This window comes from Callorhinchus milii, unplaced genomic scaffold (genome assembly GCF_018977255.1).
Source record: "Callorhinchus milii isolate IMCB2004 unplaced genomic scaffold, IMCB_Cmil_1.0 Scaffold2, whole genome shotgun sequence".
Lineage (NCBI taxonomy): Eukaryota > Metazoa > Chordata > Chondrichthyes > Chimaeriformes > Callorhinchidae > Callorhinchus > Callorhinchus milii.
The window spans coordinates 49,670,516-49,688,057 of NW_024704743.1; the positions used below are offsets into that span (position 1 = coordinate 49,670,516).

General features: G+C 38.6%; 2 protein-coding genes across 2 annotated transcripts in view; one reads left to right on the forward strand and one right to left on the reverse strand.

The window, feature by feature from the left end:
* Positions 1-10,006, forward strand: part of dnah5 (dynein, axonemal, heavy chain 5) — a 123,374-nt gene extending 113,368 nt beyond the window's left edge. Inside the window, exons 71-76 of the mRNA XM_042346968.1 lie at positions 732-935; positions 2,085-2,300; positions 3,027-3,239; positions 5,908-6,060; positions 8,170-8,404; positions 9,837-10,006. Of these exons, the coding sequence (XP_042202902.1) occupies positions 732-935; positions 2,085-2,300; positions 3,027-3,239; positions 5,908-6,060; positions 8,170-8,404; positions 9,837-9,988 (1,173 nt within the window). The 3' untranslated portion in view covers positions 9,989-10,006. The remainder of the gene's footprint in view (positions 1-731; positions 936-2,084; positions 2,301-3,026; positions 3,240-5,907; positions 6,061-8,169; positions 8,405-9,836) is intronic.
* Positions 10,007-15,113: 5,107 nt separating this feature from the next.
* Positions 15,114-17,542, reverse strand: part of LOC103183189 (RING finger and SPRY domain-containing protein 1) — a 46,724-nt gene continuing 44,295 nt past the window's right edge. Inside the window, exon 14 of the mRNA XM_007900526.2 lies at positions 15,114-17,272. Coding sequence (XP_007898717.1) covers positions 17,179-17,272 — 94 coding nt within the window. The 3' untranslated portion in view covers positions 15,114-17,178. The remainder of the gene's footprint in view (positions 17,273-17,542) is intronic.

Here is a 17,542-nt window from a genome sequence, read left to right on the forward strand (position 1 = left end):
TATTGTTATAAAATTGTTATAAAAATGCTATGCATGTTTTCTTTGAGAGGGTTGTTTCAAAACTGAAGAGTAAATTGAAACATAATAAGTAATGCTTATATAATAAAATATTTTAAATATAATAATAATAATTATATATTATATAAAATATATCTATATAGGAAGTGCAGTCTGGCATGGCAACTGTCTAGTTTTTATGGCAAGATTTGGTATTTATAAATCATTTTTGAATCGTAGGGTGAAAAGTGCATTGTGAGTTGATAATCAAAACAAGTCGATTAATAATCAACTAGCTGTTGTTTGGACTCTATTCTCCTCTGGGCGCCCCCAGAGTTCACTGTCTCAGCCTCACTGGATAGCAGTTTAAATGAAAGAGTCAAACTGGTATCCTGTGAAGCCGCACATACAAAATTAACCTTGTGGTCATGACAACCCAATGACGGTTACCAAAGCTGCTGAAGTTGGTGGCGAGGGGAATAGATGTCACACAATTGAACTAGTTTCATTGCAATATTTGGCAATATTGCGCTGTGATCTGTGAAATAATCACATTGCATTTTGCATTGCTCCCTTCCCCCTGTTGCAAATATTGCATTTTTAACCCCAAGTGCCAGTTATTACAATGGATCAATGTAGCTCAGTGTTTAATAATCTCCATTATCATTGCAAGCAAAAATATGAAGTCACATACTAAGTAAGCATTACTGTTCTCATTTATCTTCTGTTACAAGGGTGTTTCTTGGACCACTGTGCGTTACATGATTGGCGAGATTCAGTATGGTGGCAGAGTCACAGATGACTATGACAAACGACTGCTGAACACTTTTGCTAAGGTCTGGTTCAGTGAAAATATGTTTGCTCCAGACTTTTGCTTCTACAAGGATTACAACATTCCCAAGTGTATATCAGTGGATCAATACCTGCAGTATATTCAGGTTTGTGTAAAAAAATAACACTTCAAAACCTTGTGTGACCACAATCAGCATGTGGGTGTGAGTAAATGGCTTGCAATAAAGTCGGGAAACATTTTTTTCTGAATCATCTCCTTGCATATACAATGTAATACCAATTCATTTTATGAAAATAATGTTTGTTGAGTTTTTAAAACATATTTAAGCGTGAGGACCCGGGATTGATTCCTGGGCAGGGCGAAACCTTAGGCAAGCTTACTTACTCCACACACGTCTCTTTACCTAGCAGTAAGTAGGAAACCGGTTGTTAGTCGATTGGCGGATTGCTTTCCGGGGATAATAATCACTTTAAAAAAATAAATTAAAAAAATTGGGCACTCAATCCATAACTGTTTGTGGGACACGGCTGTGCACAATTGGCTTCTGCATTTTGCCCACAAAATATACAAACAATCACTTTACAATATAGTCTGTGAAGCGGTATGAGACGTCTCAATGACACAATAAGGTGCTAACTTAAATGCAAGGATTATTATTATTCAAATCTATTTATAATAATAATAAAAATTCTTGCATTTGATATAACGCTTTTCACATCTTCTTGACGTCTTAAAGCGCTTCACAGAATATGCTGTAAAGTGAATTGACCATATATTTGTGGGCGAAACGCGGCAGCCAATTGCACACAGCAGTGACCCACAAACAGTTGTGGATTGAAAATGACCAATTTATTATTGTTTTGTTTTGGAGGGATTATTATTAGGCGTGTGGAGTAAGGAAACTTGCCCAAGGTTTCGCCCTGCCTGGACTTGAAACCAGACAGAATTTAATAAAGACAGAAAAGCAGCTGTACAATGGTAAAGAAAAAAGACATTCATAATTGTGTGTATGAATACAATACTGAGAATCTTCTATATAAAGATATGTATTTTCAGTTCAACAATAGAGTTACCACATGTAGAATTGAAGATTACAATCTTTCTTAAACAGATTTTGAAGTAATAATTAAAACATGTCACAATTTTCTCCCTATATATCTAAAACGGGCACCTTAGTTTTCCACTGCTTTCTCTTATACTGTGTCTCCAATAGCTTAGGTTCATACACTAATAATGTGTTAGATTTGTTCTTTATTTTTTCAAGATAAACCATGTAAAATTGTATATATTGCAGAGTCTTCCTACTTATGACACTCCAGAAGTGTTTGGCTTGCACACCAATGCTGATATCACCTACCAGAGTAAGCTTGCCAAGGATGTTCTGGACACTATATTAAGCATTCAGCCCAAGGACAGTTCTAGTGGGGGAGGAGAAACCAGAGAAGCAATGGTAGCAAGATTGGCTGATGACATGTTGGAGAAACTGCCTGCAGACTACATACCATTTGAGGTAGGAAATAACCACTCCAGGAAACAGATGCATCAAATTGGATGTATGAATTCCCTTCAGATTGATGTATTCCCTAATTGAATAATTTTATATGCACTATTAAATATTAACCTCAAACTGAAAATAAGCTGGGTTGACTGTTAGAACAGGGTTTTCATGGTGAATCTCCCATTGCTGAAAGGAGTGGAGATCTTCCATGAGGGCATTCTTGGCTGCACATTTCCCACCTAATGATGGAGTTCTGAGTTGTGCAATTGATCTGTGTACTAAAATTAAGTTTTGTTGGGTTTTATCCACAACACAAACACGGCCTATTAACTCTTCACTAGTGGTTTGCTGAGACCCTTATCCACACAGTCATCACCTCCAGGCTCGAATATTCCAACGCTCTCCTCGCTGGATTTTGCAGCTGTTCACTACACAAACTGCAAACCATCCAGAATTCTGCAGCCTGTGCCCTCTCCCGCACCAAGCACTGTGAGCCCATCAACAATCAATTTATATTACTGATGATTGCCCCCCTTATAACCTTTGGTTGATTAGATGCTACCAATATCAAAGGCTCACGGTCTGGACTGATACAGTCCAGTATTGGGCAGCACTGTATTGCTAGATGTGCCATCCTTTAGATGAGACAATAATCTCTTACGTTGGAGTTATTGTCCATTGCGATTGTATATGTGGACCAAAGATCTTGATGAGTTGGCATATTTGATTCTTTGTCAGGTCAAAGAGAAACTGCAGAAGATGGGAGCGCTGCAACCAATGAATATCTTCCTTCGTCAGGAGATTGACCGAATGCAAAGGGTTATTAGTCTGGTGCGGAGCACGCTGATGGACCTAAAGCTTGCAATTGATGGAACCATCATTATGAGCGACAACCTCAGAGATGCCTTAGACTGCATGTATGATGCACGAATTCCAGCTCGGTGGAAAAAGGTAATTGTGTTGGGAACATTGAGTGGCTGGAGGTCAAGCGTAACGCTTCTTGCGAGATGCCAAGACTTTTTTTGCTAGGGTTTTTGTGTATGTCGGGGGGGAGGGGTGCTGTCATGAATACCATCCTCAGCCCATAATATGGCCATGCAGTATATGCTAACTGATATCCAATTTTGTTTTCTGAGTACAGCATAGAGCCCTTCAAACAGCCCTTCATGTCTGTTTGGTGTTCTTCTCCATATGAGCCAGTGTGGTCCCATTCTCTGCTTGGACCTCGTACTCTTTAATGTTTCTCCTCTTCAAACTTCTAATGTCCTTTTGAAATAATTTTTTGAACTCTGCTTCAAATACACTTTGTGGGAAAGAAATCCACATTCTAACCACCCTCTGTAAAGATTTTTCTTCGAACCTAATTGTTTTGATTGTCTTAAATTGGTGTCCTCTTGTTTCTGACTTGTTGACCGGTGTAAATAATTTACCTTATCAAAAACCTTTATAATCTTGAAGACCTATTAAATCATCCCTAACAATAGCCCTACTTCTCAAATCTCTCAAATAAAACCCATCGTCCTTGGTAACATCCCAGTGAGTCTATGCTTTTATTGCGGATGAGATGTTAAACCAAGCTCCTGTCTGTCAGCTCAGATAGATGATATACATCCCATGGACTATTGAAAAAGAGAAGATATAATTGTTATTCACTTCATGGGTGTTTGTGGGACCTTGCTATGGGCAAATTGGCTACTGCATTTGCCTACAAAAATGCAATCACTACATTTTACAAAGAGCTCTGTTTCGTGCTTTGAGATGTTCCAACATGAACAGGTGCTATAACAAATTTATTTTTCCCTGTTCAGCAACTTACATTTACACTTTTCTCTCTGCTCTGCAACTATTTCCCTGTCCATTTTACCACACAACCTTTCATGTCATAATCTTTGTCATAAACGTCTTATGTGGGTGTTATCAAATGCTTGTTTGAAAATTCATTCAGGTCACAATCCACTGTATTTCATCTATCCTCTGTTGTTTCATCAATTTTACAAGGTTGGTCATGTAGAACATGCCTTTCAGAAATCTGTGTTGACTGGCCTTAGTTAGTGTCTCTGCAGGTGCTTTAGTAATTTCCTCGTATATAGTCTCATGTAGTTTTCCAATAATTGAAGTAATACTAGGTGATCTATAATTTCCTCATTGATCGCTGAATCCTTTTTTGAAGAGGATGTCATAACATAGCTTCAGAATATGACTCAGAGTTGTCTTTGTTTTTTGATGAGAGGTTTTGTTAGAGTAGACAGGGAGAAATTATTTCCTCTGGTGGGTGGATTGGTAACCAGAGGATACCCAATTTAAGAAAATTGGCAAAAGAACCAGAGGGGAGATGAGAATTTTTGTTTTTACCCGCAGAGTTGGAATGCATTGTCTGAAAGGGTGATGGAAGTAGATTTGCTAATAGCTTTCAAAAGGGAATTAGATAGGTACTTAAAAAGGAAGAATCTGCAGGGCTATGAGGTAACAGCAGGGGAGTGGGACTAGTTGGTAGCTCTTTCAAAGAGCTGGCATAGGCATGATATACCGAATGGCCTCCTTCTCTGCTGTAAGATTCTAGTCCTGTAGCTCAGTGGTTAGAGCACTTGCCTTGCAAGCGAGACACCTGGGTCCAATTCCAGGCAGGACAAAACCTTGGGCAAATTTCCTTACTCCACACGCCTAATATTAATCCCTCCAAAACAATAATAAATTGGTCATTTTCAATTCACGACTGTTTATGGGACACTGCTGTGCGCAATTGGCTGCCGCGTTTCGCCCACAGATATACAGTAAATTCACTTTACAGTCTATTCTGTGAAGCGCTTTGAGATGTCTAGAAGATGTGAAAAGCGCTATATCAAGTGCAAGGATTATTATTATATTATTATTGTTTTAATTGAGTACTGGTGGTAGGAAGCTGTTACTGGGGTTTGTAAGTATGTTCATACTATAGATAAAGTGCTGAATCTCAAAATTAATCCCTCAATATTGAACCTCATTGACCATTGTTATCCAACTTTTTTGATGTATTCATCAATGACATGTTGGATGGCATTGAGGGAGATGGACTTGGTGCATTGGTTCCAGGCTTTTCTAACAGGAACGGGGTGCTTCTGTTTGTGGATGATATTATACTGCTGGTGGACATGTATGGGAACTTTTTGCCCTGCATCCGCCATCTTGGGTAGCCCCAAGTATGGAATTATGGTTCTGCATGGCCCAAGAGAAGATATTGAGAAAACACACATGCATGAACATGTTTTGATGTCCTTCCAACGTGAAAGGCGCTATACAAATGTAATCTTGTTGTTGTTTGGTTTGGATACACAAGCATGGTGATCGGTTTCAACGTTTGTCAGGCAAAACAAAAGTTGACCTTCGATAAGAATCAGTTGTTGTTCTCTGTCCCGGGAGAGAGTGCACATTCCATTCCACCAATCTATCTCTGGAATTTCCATGTGCAGTTGGGATGCATAGAATTTTCAGTTTGGTCTGATACTCTTATGCATGGTAATGGGTTTCCTCATGTGTCAGACACCTGGCTAACCAAATAACTGATTTGTTTATTTCAGAGGAGAGTGAGCAATATTTTAGTAATGATTAAACAAATGATTACACATTGTTTATTGTTTTTCAGACATCCTGGGCATCTAGCACACTTGGCTTTTGGTTCACTGAGCTGCTGGAGAGAAATCGCCAATTCAGCGCCTGGATTTTTGATGGCCAGCCAAACTTCTTCTGGATGACTGGCTTTTTTAACCCTCAGGGATTTTTAACAGCAATGAGACAGGTAATGTCTGCAAAGAGACTACAGTAAACCTTCCCACATTCAGGTAAGAACAGGACTGTGTCCTGATAAGCTAGCGGTGCTGTAGGCTGAAACATGTTCTTTGGATGCTGCCAATATCAGCATGTCACATTTTGCAGGAACTCTTGATATCTCTCTTGTGGTTGTACTGCTGCTAATGAGTGTTTTTTCTACCCCACCTCTCCAGCCACTAGAGGTATATGTTGTTCTTAGGCTTTACTGTTTGCTGCATAGCTTTCAAATTGCTAAATATGTTCAGTTTTCAAGTCATTTGATTGTATTTTTTTAATGTTGTGGCTTTTTAAGATCATCAGGTGGTTGTGGCTGGATAGACTCTTGGAAGTTTGCAAGTATATGGTTCAAAAACATTTTTGAATGGACTGTGCTTTCCAATGAATGAGAATTATACATGTGTGAAAGTGTTGGGATGCTGCACAATGTGATGTCCATCAAGGGCATGTTTCAGGCACCTGCCTTTTCTGGATTGATCTTTATGTATAATGTACAAAAAACAAAGCTTTGACCCTAGACTATATCGAGGCCTGGAAAGAGAAAAGGTCCTTTGGTTCATCAGGTCTGACACAGCCCATGAAAACCTACTCTATCATGGATTTCACCCCACCCTACTCTATTTCCCTGGGTAACATAGGCTCAACCCAGGCCCTTGAGATAGTACAAAAGAGAGTAATGCAGATAATCCTCAGTGTTAGATGAATGAGCTATGAGTAATGATTAGACAAGCTAGGTCTCTTCAGTCTTGAAAGGCGACATCTCAGAGGGGACTTTATAGAGGTGTACATCATTTTAAATAGGATTGAATAGTAAACTTAGAAGAGTACTCTAGAACAACAACTTACATTTATATAGCACGGGGTAATGATTAAACAAATGATTAAACATGATCATGTGGGGTAGGTTCCTGGAGCGCTTCACAGTGCTGGAGTCTGACAATGAGGCAGGGGGAGAGGGAGGGGGGAAGAGGATCTTGAATTTGATCTGTTTGGTGATTGGAAGCCAGTGGAGGCCTGGCAAGGACAGATGGGGATGTATGAAGGCTGTATGAATACTTCAGGATGTATGAAGACAGTAGACCAAGAACAGTAGGTTTAGAGTTGCAAACCTCTGGGAGATTTTGTCCATCAATTATGTCATCAGCTTTCAAGCTTCAGAAGTAGACCTGGCAATATCAAGTGTTTATGAGCAATTTAAGCACTGATGTCAGTGTTCTCTCATATTATCAAAGGCGTAATTTGGCATAAAATCTCAGATGATATAGTGCACAGGGAATAGTGCTTTATATTGAAACTTCAAAGGCATTTAGTCTCAAAGACATCACCGTTACTAATGCTTTTATGTATATTGAAAGCATTTAGATTAGCTTTTACCAAGACTCTCACATCCAGCACAAATGCAGCCCTCACGTACATATATGGAGATTTTCAACGGCTGCGACTGTAATATCAATTTATATCTCAGCAGTGAGAATAATATCTTATGTTACAAGCATAAATTACAATGAAGCGGTTGTATAGGTTATTTCTATAAGGGATGTTTTGTTTATACCATAACAATATGAATCTGTACTATTTGTGTGAAGTATTACTGCAAACCTCTGGGAGATTTTGTCCATCAATTATGGGAGTGTTCAAACTGGAGATTGAGACTCAGGAGAGATCTTATTAATGTATTCAAGATCCTAAGAAAATAGATAGAGAATATGTAGAATAGACTACTTTGTGAGGCAATGGAGGCAAATTGTGTCAGCAAATGCAAAAGGGAATTAGGCAATTCTTTGTTTAAGAAATCGATTGAGGGATGTGAAAGTGATGGTGTGGGTTTGCAACTTTTACTTTGGAAGTTTCAGGTCCTGTAAAAGCCGATATATTTGTGAATATTGTGTGCAAATTAGCTGCCTTGCTTGCCTCCAAATGACACAGCCACTAAGCACTACAGAAAGCCCTGCAAATCACTTTGCAACTTCTCAGCGATGTGATAAAGCGCTATATCAAATATAAGGATGGTTATTAATAATAACTACGCATTCACTTCATTCCCATTAGATCTTATTAATTCTACATTTGCACTTGGCAGGAAGTTACCCGTGCTCACAAGGGTTGGGCCCTGGACAGTGTGGTGCTGTGCAACGAGGTCACCAAATGGATGAAGGATGACATCACAAGCCCCCCTTCGGAAGGGCTCTATGCCTATGGCTTGTACCTGGAAGGAGCTGGTTGGGACAGACGCAATTCAAAACTCATTGAATCCAAACCCAAAGTGCTGTTTGAGCTGTTGCCAGTCATACATATCTCAGCTCAGAATAACCTGAGTAAGTACTCCTGCACTTTTAATACTTGTAGCTTTTAAAAGTTCGTCAACCATGGTAGGTATAACAACCAATCCTGATCCTGGCCTCAAGAAAAATCCCGCAATATGCACTTTCCAGCAGAATTCAGTGGATAATAACAGGGAACAGAAACCCTGGCTGATTGCTTCCCTTCCCTTTTTTCTCTTCCACTCTCTCTCCACCAACCCCCAGCTCTAGGGCATTTGGCTAAGTTATAGTATCTTTATTTAATCAGGAAAGGAAAGAAACCAGTCTATTTGGGAAGTTCAAAATGAAAGTCATGTATTATATAAATAAAAGGTAATCTCCCCAGTGGCTTAACCACCACAGAATGTAACACTTGAATTTGCAAAGAGGGAATTGTAGAGCAGAAGGTGTTCATTAGAAGAACAAAATATTTAAAGGGAAGACACAATCCAGCTCTTTAAAATGCTGAGAGTTTAAATGATTGTCTGTTTAACTTAGAAAGTGGGGGAAGGACAAACATCTAGGTTTAGAATGAATAAGCCTCCAATGTGACTAGACATTCATTATAAGAAATAGTTTTACTACAGAAATGTAGAAAATACACCATGAGAAGTTATTGATTCTGTGCTGATTAAATGAGTGGAGGAGCAACATCAGCACAGGAACACTGGCCCAAATGGTTGCCTTCTGGATTTAAATATCTATGAATTTGTGTTTAATGTACCTTAAAAGGAGCTTCATGAATATCCACGCTGAAATGATCAAATACTCAGTGGGACTGTGGTCTTTGACTTGGAAAGGGAGAGGTGGTATCAAAGTTAAATAGTAGAGATTTACAGTTCAGTGCAAATTTACTTTTATACAGTAGCTTTCATATTGGGAGGATGTCCCGAGGTGCTTCAAGATTTTGTTGAAGATTTTGATTACCTTTTGGAGCAAGAAATATTTTTGCAGAAATTTCCCTTGGGATATTAAATGAGTCTGGATCCATTGCAGTCTTGAGAAGGAGTGGACCTCATGGGTCAAATGAATCTTTTTAATTCCATGTTTTTTAAATTGTTCTTTTTCAGATGTGATGAAGCCTTCTAAAATTCCTTGACACCCACTGCTGCAGGCACTTTATAGTAGTTTGCAAATCTTGTATGTTACATGCATACACATAGCTGCATGTCCCTCACCCCCTCCACCCCACCATCAGTGGCCAAGCCTTCTGGAATTCTCTCTCCAAGTCTCTCTGCCTCATGCCACTCTTTTTGTCCTAATACCTTCTTAAAATCTATCTATTTGACTTTGCCTACAGTCACCTCCTTCCTCACTCTCTGCTCAGTGTCTGGCACAGCCTCTGTAAATTGCTTTGAGAAGTTACCTTACAAGAAAGATCCTATATAAATGGAAATTGTTAAATTTGCCCGGTTCCAAATAACAGCATATGTTATCTCTCTCACAGGTGCAAAAGATTCCCGATTATATTCATGTCCCATATACAAAAAGCCAGTCCGGACTGACCTGAACTACATAGCTGCAGTGGACCTAAGGACAGTTCAGACGCCTGAGCATTGGATCCTACGAGGAGTTGCACTTCTTTGTGATGTCAAATAAACATTGTTGAATACAAAATGAGGATTCATTTTTTGGCATTTTATTGATATTAATAATCAGCTTACAAATGAAGCTTTTCAGTTTTATAGAAAATTAATTTTAAAATGTTTCATATTAAAGTACAGGAAAGCATCGTTGATGCAATTTAGACAGAATTTGTAATCTAAATTGATGTGTGAATAGATGAAGAGCAATTCAAAGTTGTGTAAGTTAAGTGATTCAATTTTGACTGAGAAAGTACATCACATTATCTGGTATATTAGCTATCTGTCCAGATTCTTAATCGATTGAAAATGTTTCATTACTTCTGTGTTGGTGATATATTTCCATTCTCCTGGCCAAATTCACATAAGCTTAAAAACAATTTTTAATAGGTTTACAGACAAAAAGGAGTGGTTCCGAGCTTTACAATTTCAAGATTATGCCAGATTTACATCTGAAAAACAAATGTATCTTTGTCTTAAAACTGCTGTAAATGGTTTCTGTATGCCAAAGTAATACAATTTATCTTTATATTGGTACTTTCAAATTATATTTTAAAGTGGAGTTATCTGTAAAAGACAAATTCATAAAAGGAAGTTGCAGCAGTGAATAAACCTTCAATAATGTTGAAAGAAACAGTTGAGATTGGATTAATCTGTTAAAGCTGTTCTCTAATCCAAGTTTAAATGCAGACTGATTGTTAAATCAATTTATTAGTAAAAACCTAATCAATATTTCACCCATTTAGGACAGATATAGTTACACAAAATAAATGTTTCAGTTTTAAAATAGTGATTTTGGTTATATTTTACATAAATGTCTGTGATTTAATGCTATGAAGTTTTATCTCTCCCTGCCTTTCAAATTTCAATGCAAAATCCATCTATACCACTATAGAATTTATCTGTTTTCACCACTAGGCCTCTTATCGAATGCAATCTGTGTACTGGAGAAAGTGCAACCGACTCCTGGACAGAATTCAGAACAAGAGTGAATAGAAGCCTCAGTGGGCATGTAGTGAAATCAGTGGGCTATCAGCACTGAGGCATATTTGTAAACAGACAGACACCATGAATCATCTCACATTCAATAACAGCATGAACTTACCCCGAATAGCAGTAGAGAGACAAAAGAGCAAAATAACTAACCATTCAGTGCACAGTGTAAACTTCACTGGAAAAGAGAGAACCATGGCCTTCTAGCATTCAAAACTATTTCATGTGTAAATTCAAAGCATGATTCATTTAGAATTCATACAACAATATGACACCTATGGTAAAAATAATCCTTGCATTTGGTATAGCGCCTTTCACTTCAAAGCACTTCACAGGATTTTACTGTAAGGTATAGTGATTATTTATTGTTAGACGAATGCTGCAGCCAATTTATGCACAGCAATGTCTCACAATCAACCTTGAAGTGAATGACCAATTTTATTTGGGGAAATTGTTGGCCAGGACACCAGGAGGAACTCTCATCTCTCTCATCCAAGGTGTTACTCTGCATGAAGACGCTATATAAATGCAAGTTGTTATTTGTTGTTGTTGAATAGTTCCATGGGATTGTTAGCATCCACCCTAAACAGGCAGACAGAACCTCAGTTTAATGTCTCAATAACTGTAATAATTTATATTTCATCATGCGAATGTGTTAATTTCTCCAGTACACAAATTGCATTCAATAGAGGACGTCTTAAACTCGTCACTGTTCGTCAAGTTCACTGGGAGCCCAAGTAAGAGTTGAGGGTGGTGAAAGGTGGCTGAAAAGTGTGGTCAAGAGCAAAAGGGCTTAAGATGGGATTTCGAAGATGGAAATGGAAGGGTGAGATGGAGGGCCTCTGGGATGGAGTTCCAGAGAACAGAAACAGAATGCCTGAAAACTTGCCCACCGATGGTGAGTTGTGTGAGGCGAAGAAACTGATCAAAACTAAGTATTTCCAATTATATTTTTAAAACTTTAACTTGAAAACCTTTTTAGTTGGGTGATAGCCTGGTTTAGTTGGTAGCACTCTCACTTTTGAGCCAGAAGGTTTGGGGTTCACCACATCAGGATTTTGAACAGTCTCGGCTGGCAATGATGGGGTCATGCTGCTTGTTGTTCAACGTCATTCAGATGAGACATTGAACAGAGGTTAAGATCCCATGACACTATTCAAAAAGAGAAGAGAGTTTTGCTTGACGTCTTGGCCACCAATACCCAGATAAATTGATCATTTCCTTCATGGGTGTTTATAAGACAATGCTGTTCGTAAATTGGCTACCACATTCACCTACAAATACACTCATCTCACCACAGTAAAATATTGCAAAGTGCTTTGAGACATCTCAACAGCGTCATGATACTATATCAAATGCAAGGAATATTAGTTTTCTTTTCTACATCTATGTGTCCTTGCTAATTTTTGTGCTGCAGCATTAAACTGAAAACTCTAAACAATTGTTCTCACTGGCATTATTTAATACACTGAATAAATTCAAAGATTCTAACCTTGTACATAATTTTCATCATGCTACGTGAAACGAAGATAATGCAGTCTTCAAAAAATTTTTTACAGATGGGTAATATTTCAAGATCTTTCCTAACCCTTTTTCACTAAACAAATATTGTATAATAAAATATTTAGAAACTCGAGGTATTTGGGGAGTGTTAGAATGTGGATGCACTGATATCTGCAGAAGTTTTTCATTGTCAGCAGAAACAACTCATGTGTTATCAACCCATTGAAATGCTCCTGTTTATTCTGCACTGCTGAAGGCCAAACGGCTGATGAGGATACTTTGAGGGTTGTGTTGGCAGTTGTTGGAAGGCATTATCAATCAATGGTAGGATGTGTGTCCGAGTTGTGGGCAGGAGGATGGTGTCAATGCTCTCATGCATTTCATGCTGAGCTGTTGCCCACAAGTACCCCTGGTACCTGCTAGTGCAGACTCAAATCTTTGCTTGTCAGATGTCAAATGATCTAGTGATGAGCCTCCTGGCAGGATGTAAGTAGAGTCTCTTTGGAGCTATGCTGGCTCCAAGGTGACACACCTGGTAATGGAATATCTGAATTACATCCTCTATGATGATCTTGTTACTCCTATTCCTGAGTCAGTCAGGTGCATAGTACGCCAAGACATTATCGATGATAGACTGGCCAGCCTGGCACATTGGCAGGACTGAAAGGGGCAAAATGATGACAGGGTTGGGGATTCTTCCTATTCTGGTCCTGGGAACCCTGCAAGCCAAAGCCCTTAATGGATAGGGTGGTGTAGCTGAAAAAGCAATAGCAAGCTAATGTAGTTAGCTAGCTGGTTAAACCAGGGTCTCTGAGTATTGGGTTCCTGTCAACCTACACCTAATATTTACTGGAAATTTGGTAAACAGGGTGCGGTTCTCCAGGAAGAAAGTACACATTTCCAGATGAATGGGAAATTTGCATATTTGATCTGCCAAATGTATGTGGAACTCTTTCAGTTTGGATACTCTTAAGCATGGTAATGGGTTCTGCGTCAGGCTCCCAATTTACCCTAAAATGTTTATTTTGCAAGATTCTAGCAGCTTTATCTGAGAGGAATGCTGCGGAACTGGAGTTTATATCAGTCATGTGCAGACGTAAAAATAATTGGATCATTTATAGATATGATGTTGAGCAGAAATGAGATTGGGAAATTCACTGATCTACCGTATATGTCATGCATTGTTGAGAATACTTTAATACATATTGGAGCTCCAAAGTATGGTGATGTCAAACTGAATTCTTTAATAAGAAATCTGATTAGGATTTCTTCTGGTAAATGGGCACTGTTTGAATAAAGTGTAATCAGGGAGTAAGACAAATTAGACAATAAGAAATTATCTATACTTTGTCAAAAAACATGATAAAGTGCAATTTTAATACACTGGCAAAAACAATAATCTTTGCATTTTGCATTGGATATAGTGATTATCATGTCGTTGAGATGTCTCAAAGCGCTTTGCAGGATTTGCACTGTGAAGTGTGGTGACTGCATTTGCACAGAGCAATGTCACAGAAACAATGACATTTCCAATCTGAAATGAAATATCGTGGAAAAGAACCCAACAGAAGATTGGAGCTCCTGAGACAAAAATAAGAGACAAGCTAGGGCTCTTCAATCTTGAGAGAAGACCCAACTCATAGAGATGGAAAACGTAAATCCAGATCAGTATTTTAGGATGTATCAAGACAATATAACAAGAAGACATAAGTTTAGAGTTGCAAAGTGTAATTTCAGGACAGATACCAGGAAGTTTTTCTTTATGCAAGGGGATCAACGACTGGGACAGGTTGCCAGGAAAGTTGGTAGAGCCCAGGACACTGGACTTATTTAAAAAGCAGCTTGATGCAGTGATGGTGGGGTGAGTGTTCTGGAGGGATGAGATTGGATGGTCCAAAGGGCCTTCTTCATCCAGACCAATCCTGTGATCTTGTGAAGTACGATAGCCACGAGATATATGAAAGCCGGAGAATCTGAATGAAATGAGATTTTCTTTTAATGCATCAATCTTTGAAATACAGAACCTTAGGAATATACAAGAAATATTTACATTTAGATGGATGCAATCTTTGGATGCAATTAAATAAAACCCCAAACATGGTACAAATTTCTATTCAAATAGATTAACAGTTATGAAATGCAAGAATTAAGAAAAAACACAGTCACAATTGGAAAGAATGAAAGTAATCATAACAAATAATATCGTCTTCAGTGAGTGTGGCATTTTTACAGGGGCTGGAATAAAAACTGCAAACTGCTTGCGAGCAGGAAGAGTTGCTAAAATCTATCTAATAATCTGCAGTGAATGAACCTTCAATGTGTGGAAGCACAGAAACGCATGCAGGTGTAGGTGTTGGAGGGAATTCAGTGCTTCACTTCCATTTTTACAAGTACTTAGGACTGAAAGTAGCATACTAGTGTGGGGTTTATTTGTACTCAACCTTTCAACAACAACAACAAGATTCCATTTATAGAGTGCCTTTCACATCGGGAGGACGTCCCAAGGCACTGGACAGTTGAGTCAGGACCCGAGCAGGGGGGAAATGGTCAGGGTGAGGGGAGGGAAGGGAGAGGGCGAGGAGGGGGTAGAGAGTTGAGAGGGGAGCTGAAGGCACGGTCAAAGAGTAAGGTCTTGAGACCGGCCTTGAAGGAGGAAACCATAACTCAATTTGACTTAAACTTAGAATGTTGAATCAGGGTATTTTGTGTGTGTGCAGTATCAAAAACTCTTTCTGGGACTTCTTGCTCGTGCCCAAGTTTGAGAGAGGAGCTCTCACAACTAGTATCCTCCAAGTTCTTCTGTCACGTACAATCCATGCTTTGGGTTGTTTCATCTTACCGCCTTATAGCAGGCTTTGGTGCCACTAAGGACAAAGTACTGTTGTAAATATTGTTGTTTCTATTTTGGGAATATTTGTAAAAAAAAGGTAGATTTTTAATAAAAACTGTCGGTACGGTATGTACAATAGCAAAAATAAATGTTTGGTCTAAACTCACTATCCCGGTTCTAGATATTGACCCAGTTATACCTTAATATTAGCACCTTGAGACATCCTCCCAACATGAAAGGCGCTACACAAATGTAACTTTATCGTATTTGTATTAATATTGCCTCAGTTGTAGACCAGTTCTTATCAAGTTGAGAAATTCCTTCTCAGCAATGCTTCATGTCACAGGCTGGTTACATGACGGAGAGATAATAGCCTCATGTACCCAATGAAAAACACCTTTATCTCAATTTCATGATATTTTATCTTTCAGTTTTTCCAAATTTAATTTATAACCTATTCCAATTGGATCATACGGTGGGTACTGAGCAGGTGAACTTATAGCAGGTGAACATCCTACCTTTAATAAAAGGATATAGAAATCAAAACGTCCTTGTCTGGGCTATAGATAGGGACTGTAGTATAGTTCTGTGCCTTCCTTTATAACGCATGATTACAACTCTAATTTATCCCTTTGAAAACCAACATCATAGTGGCAATAGTTTAATCTGGATGGGTGAGTAGTCTCAGTTGCCATTGAGTTGTTAGTCCAGATCATTATGACAGATAGCATATTTTTCACACAAAGGGTCATTAACAGCTGGAAATGGTTACCAGGAATGGTGGTTGAGGCTAGGACTGTACCAAATTCAGAAATAGTTTGATACTCTATTGGGAAGATAGTAGGTTTGGCATTCTGGAAGGATGTGATCAAATGGGCTGAAGGGTTTCTTCTTCTGAACCTATCTTATGATCTATTCCTGATATATAGGTCAAGAGGCCTTTCTCCTTGCCGTGACTTAGGTGATCGAGATGTTCCCATTTAGATCAGGAAGCCTGGAATTCAATCATTGTCAACCCTCCACTTGTGTGGTGGAGCCTGAGTTTGACGGCTACACGTTCCTGAGAGCCAGGGAGCCAATGTAACTATCAGGGGACAGTGAAAATACAGGGCCACATGTGACCACACAGGCAGATTTCAGGGAGGCTTGAGAATGTTGTGATTGACCTTTGAGATGGATATTTGATATAAATTAGAGACAGAGCCAAATGTCAGCTTGGTAAATGTATTCACCCTTTGTAATATGTGCTTATCATGGGATTTGACCCCAAGAATAAACCCCTTTAGATGTAATGCTGAAAAATTATAATTAAAGGGACATTGTCCAGTGGGAGTTAGTTCTTCTGAGGTGCTATCATCCATTTGAAGCCATATGATGTTACCTGTCTGAGATATGTTCTCTGGAATAATGTCATTTGAATAGTCAGGATGATCTTATCAAGACAGATAGTCTATCATTGTTTTTTTTGCAAAAACGTTTATTGCAACAAGGTTAGTTATTTAGCATAAGAAGTGCACAGGTGCTTCCTGTCCTGAGTTACATCAACTCTTCTCAATATAAAACTGAAATGCCTTAAAGATCTTGTGGCATTTGTACCAATTTCTAGCAACAGCATCATTACACCAATGGACAAGTACGAAGATCAACCAATGTTGACAATGAAATTTCAGGAATCACATCATCGTAAATTAGATTTAGTTGAGATTTATCATTATCAGTTACAAACTAACAAAAGCTAACTTGTGGTGAATATTTTTGCAAAGAATATAGCTTTCTGGTCTTTTGGCATATTGCAGTTGTGAAGTTAGTGCTGTTGAAAATAGATTTATAAACCTTCCATGGAGATCGCTGAAACACTTGAAAAGAAAAAGCAGTGGCCCTCAGCCAGCTGTGGTGATTCGAATCCTAGTCTTTATAACGGAACGACACATTGGGCATATCTGAAGTTGCAAGGCACAAGACATGCAAATCTCTCTGAAAGAGAAAAAAAACATTTTTAATAAACAACTTCCATTTTTATTGAGCACTTAATGTGGGGAAGTGTCTTGGAGCACTGAAACCTAAAAGGTTTATAGGAAATTATTTCATAATGAAAACCTAGTTATCCTGTGCTAATTATATGGCCAGTAGGCAGTATAATTGGGTTGTCTCGGGACATCCTACTGGCGTGAAAAGCACTATATAATAATAATCCCTCCAAAAACCAAAAACAATAATAAAATTGGTCATTTTCAATCCACATGA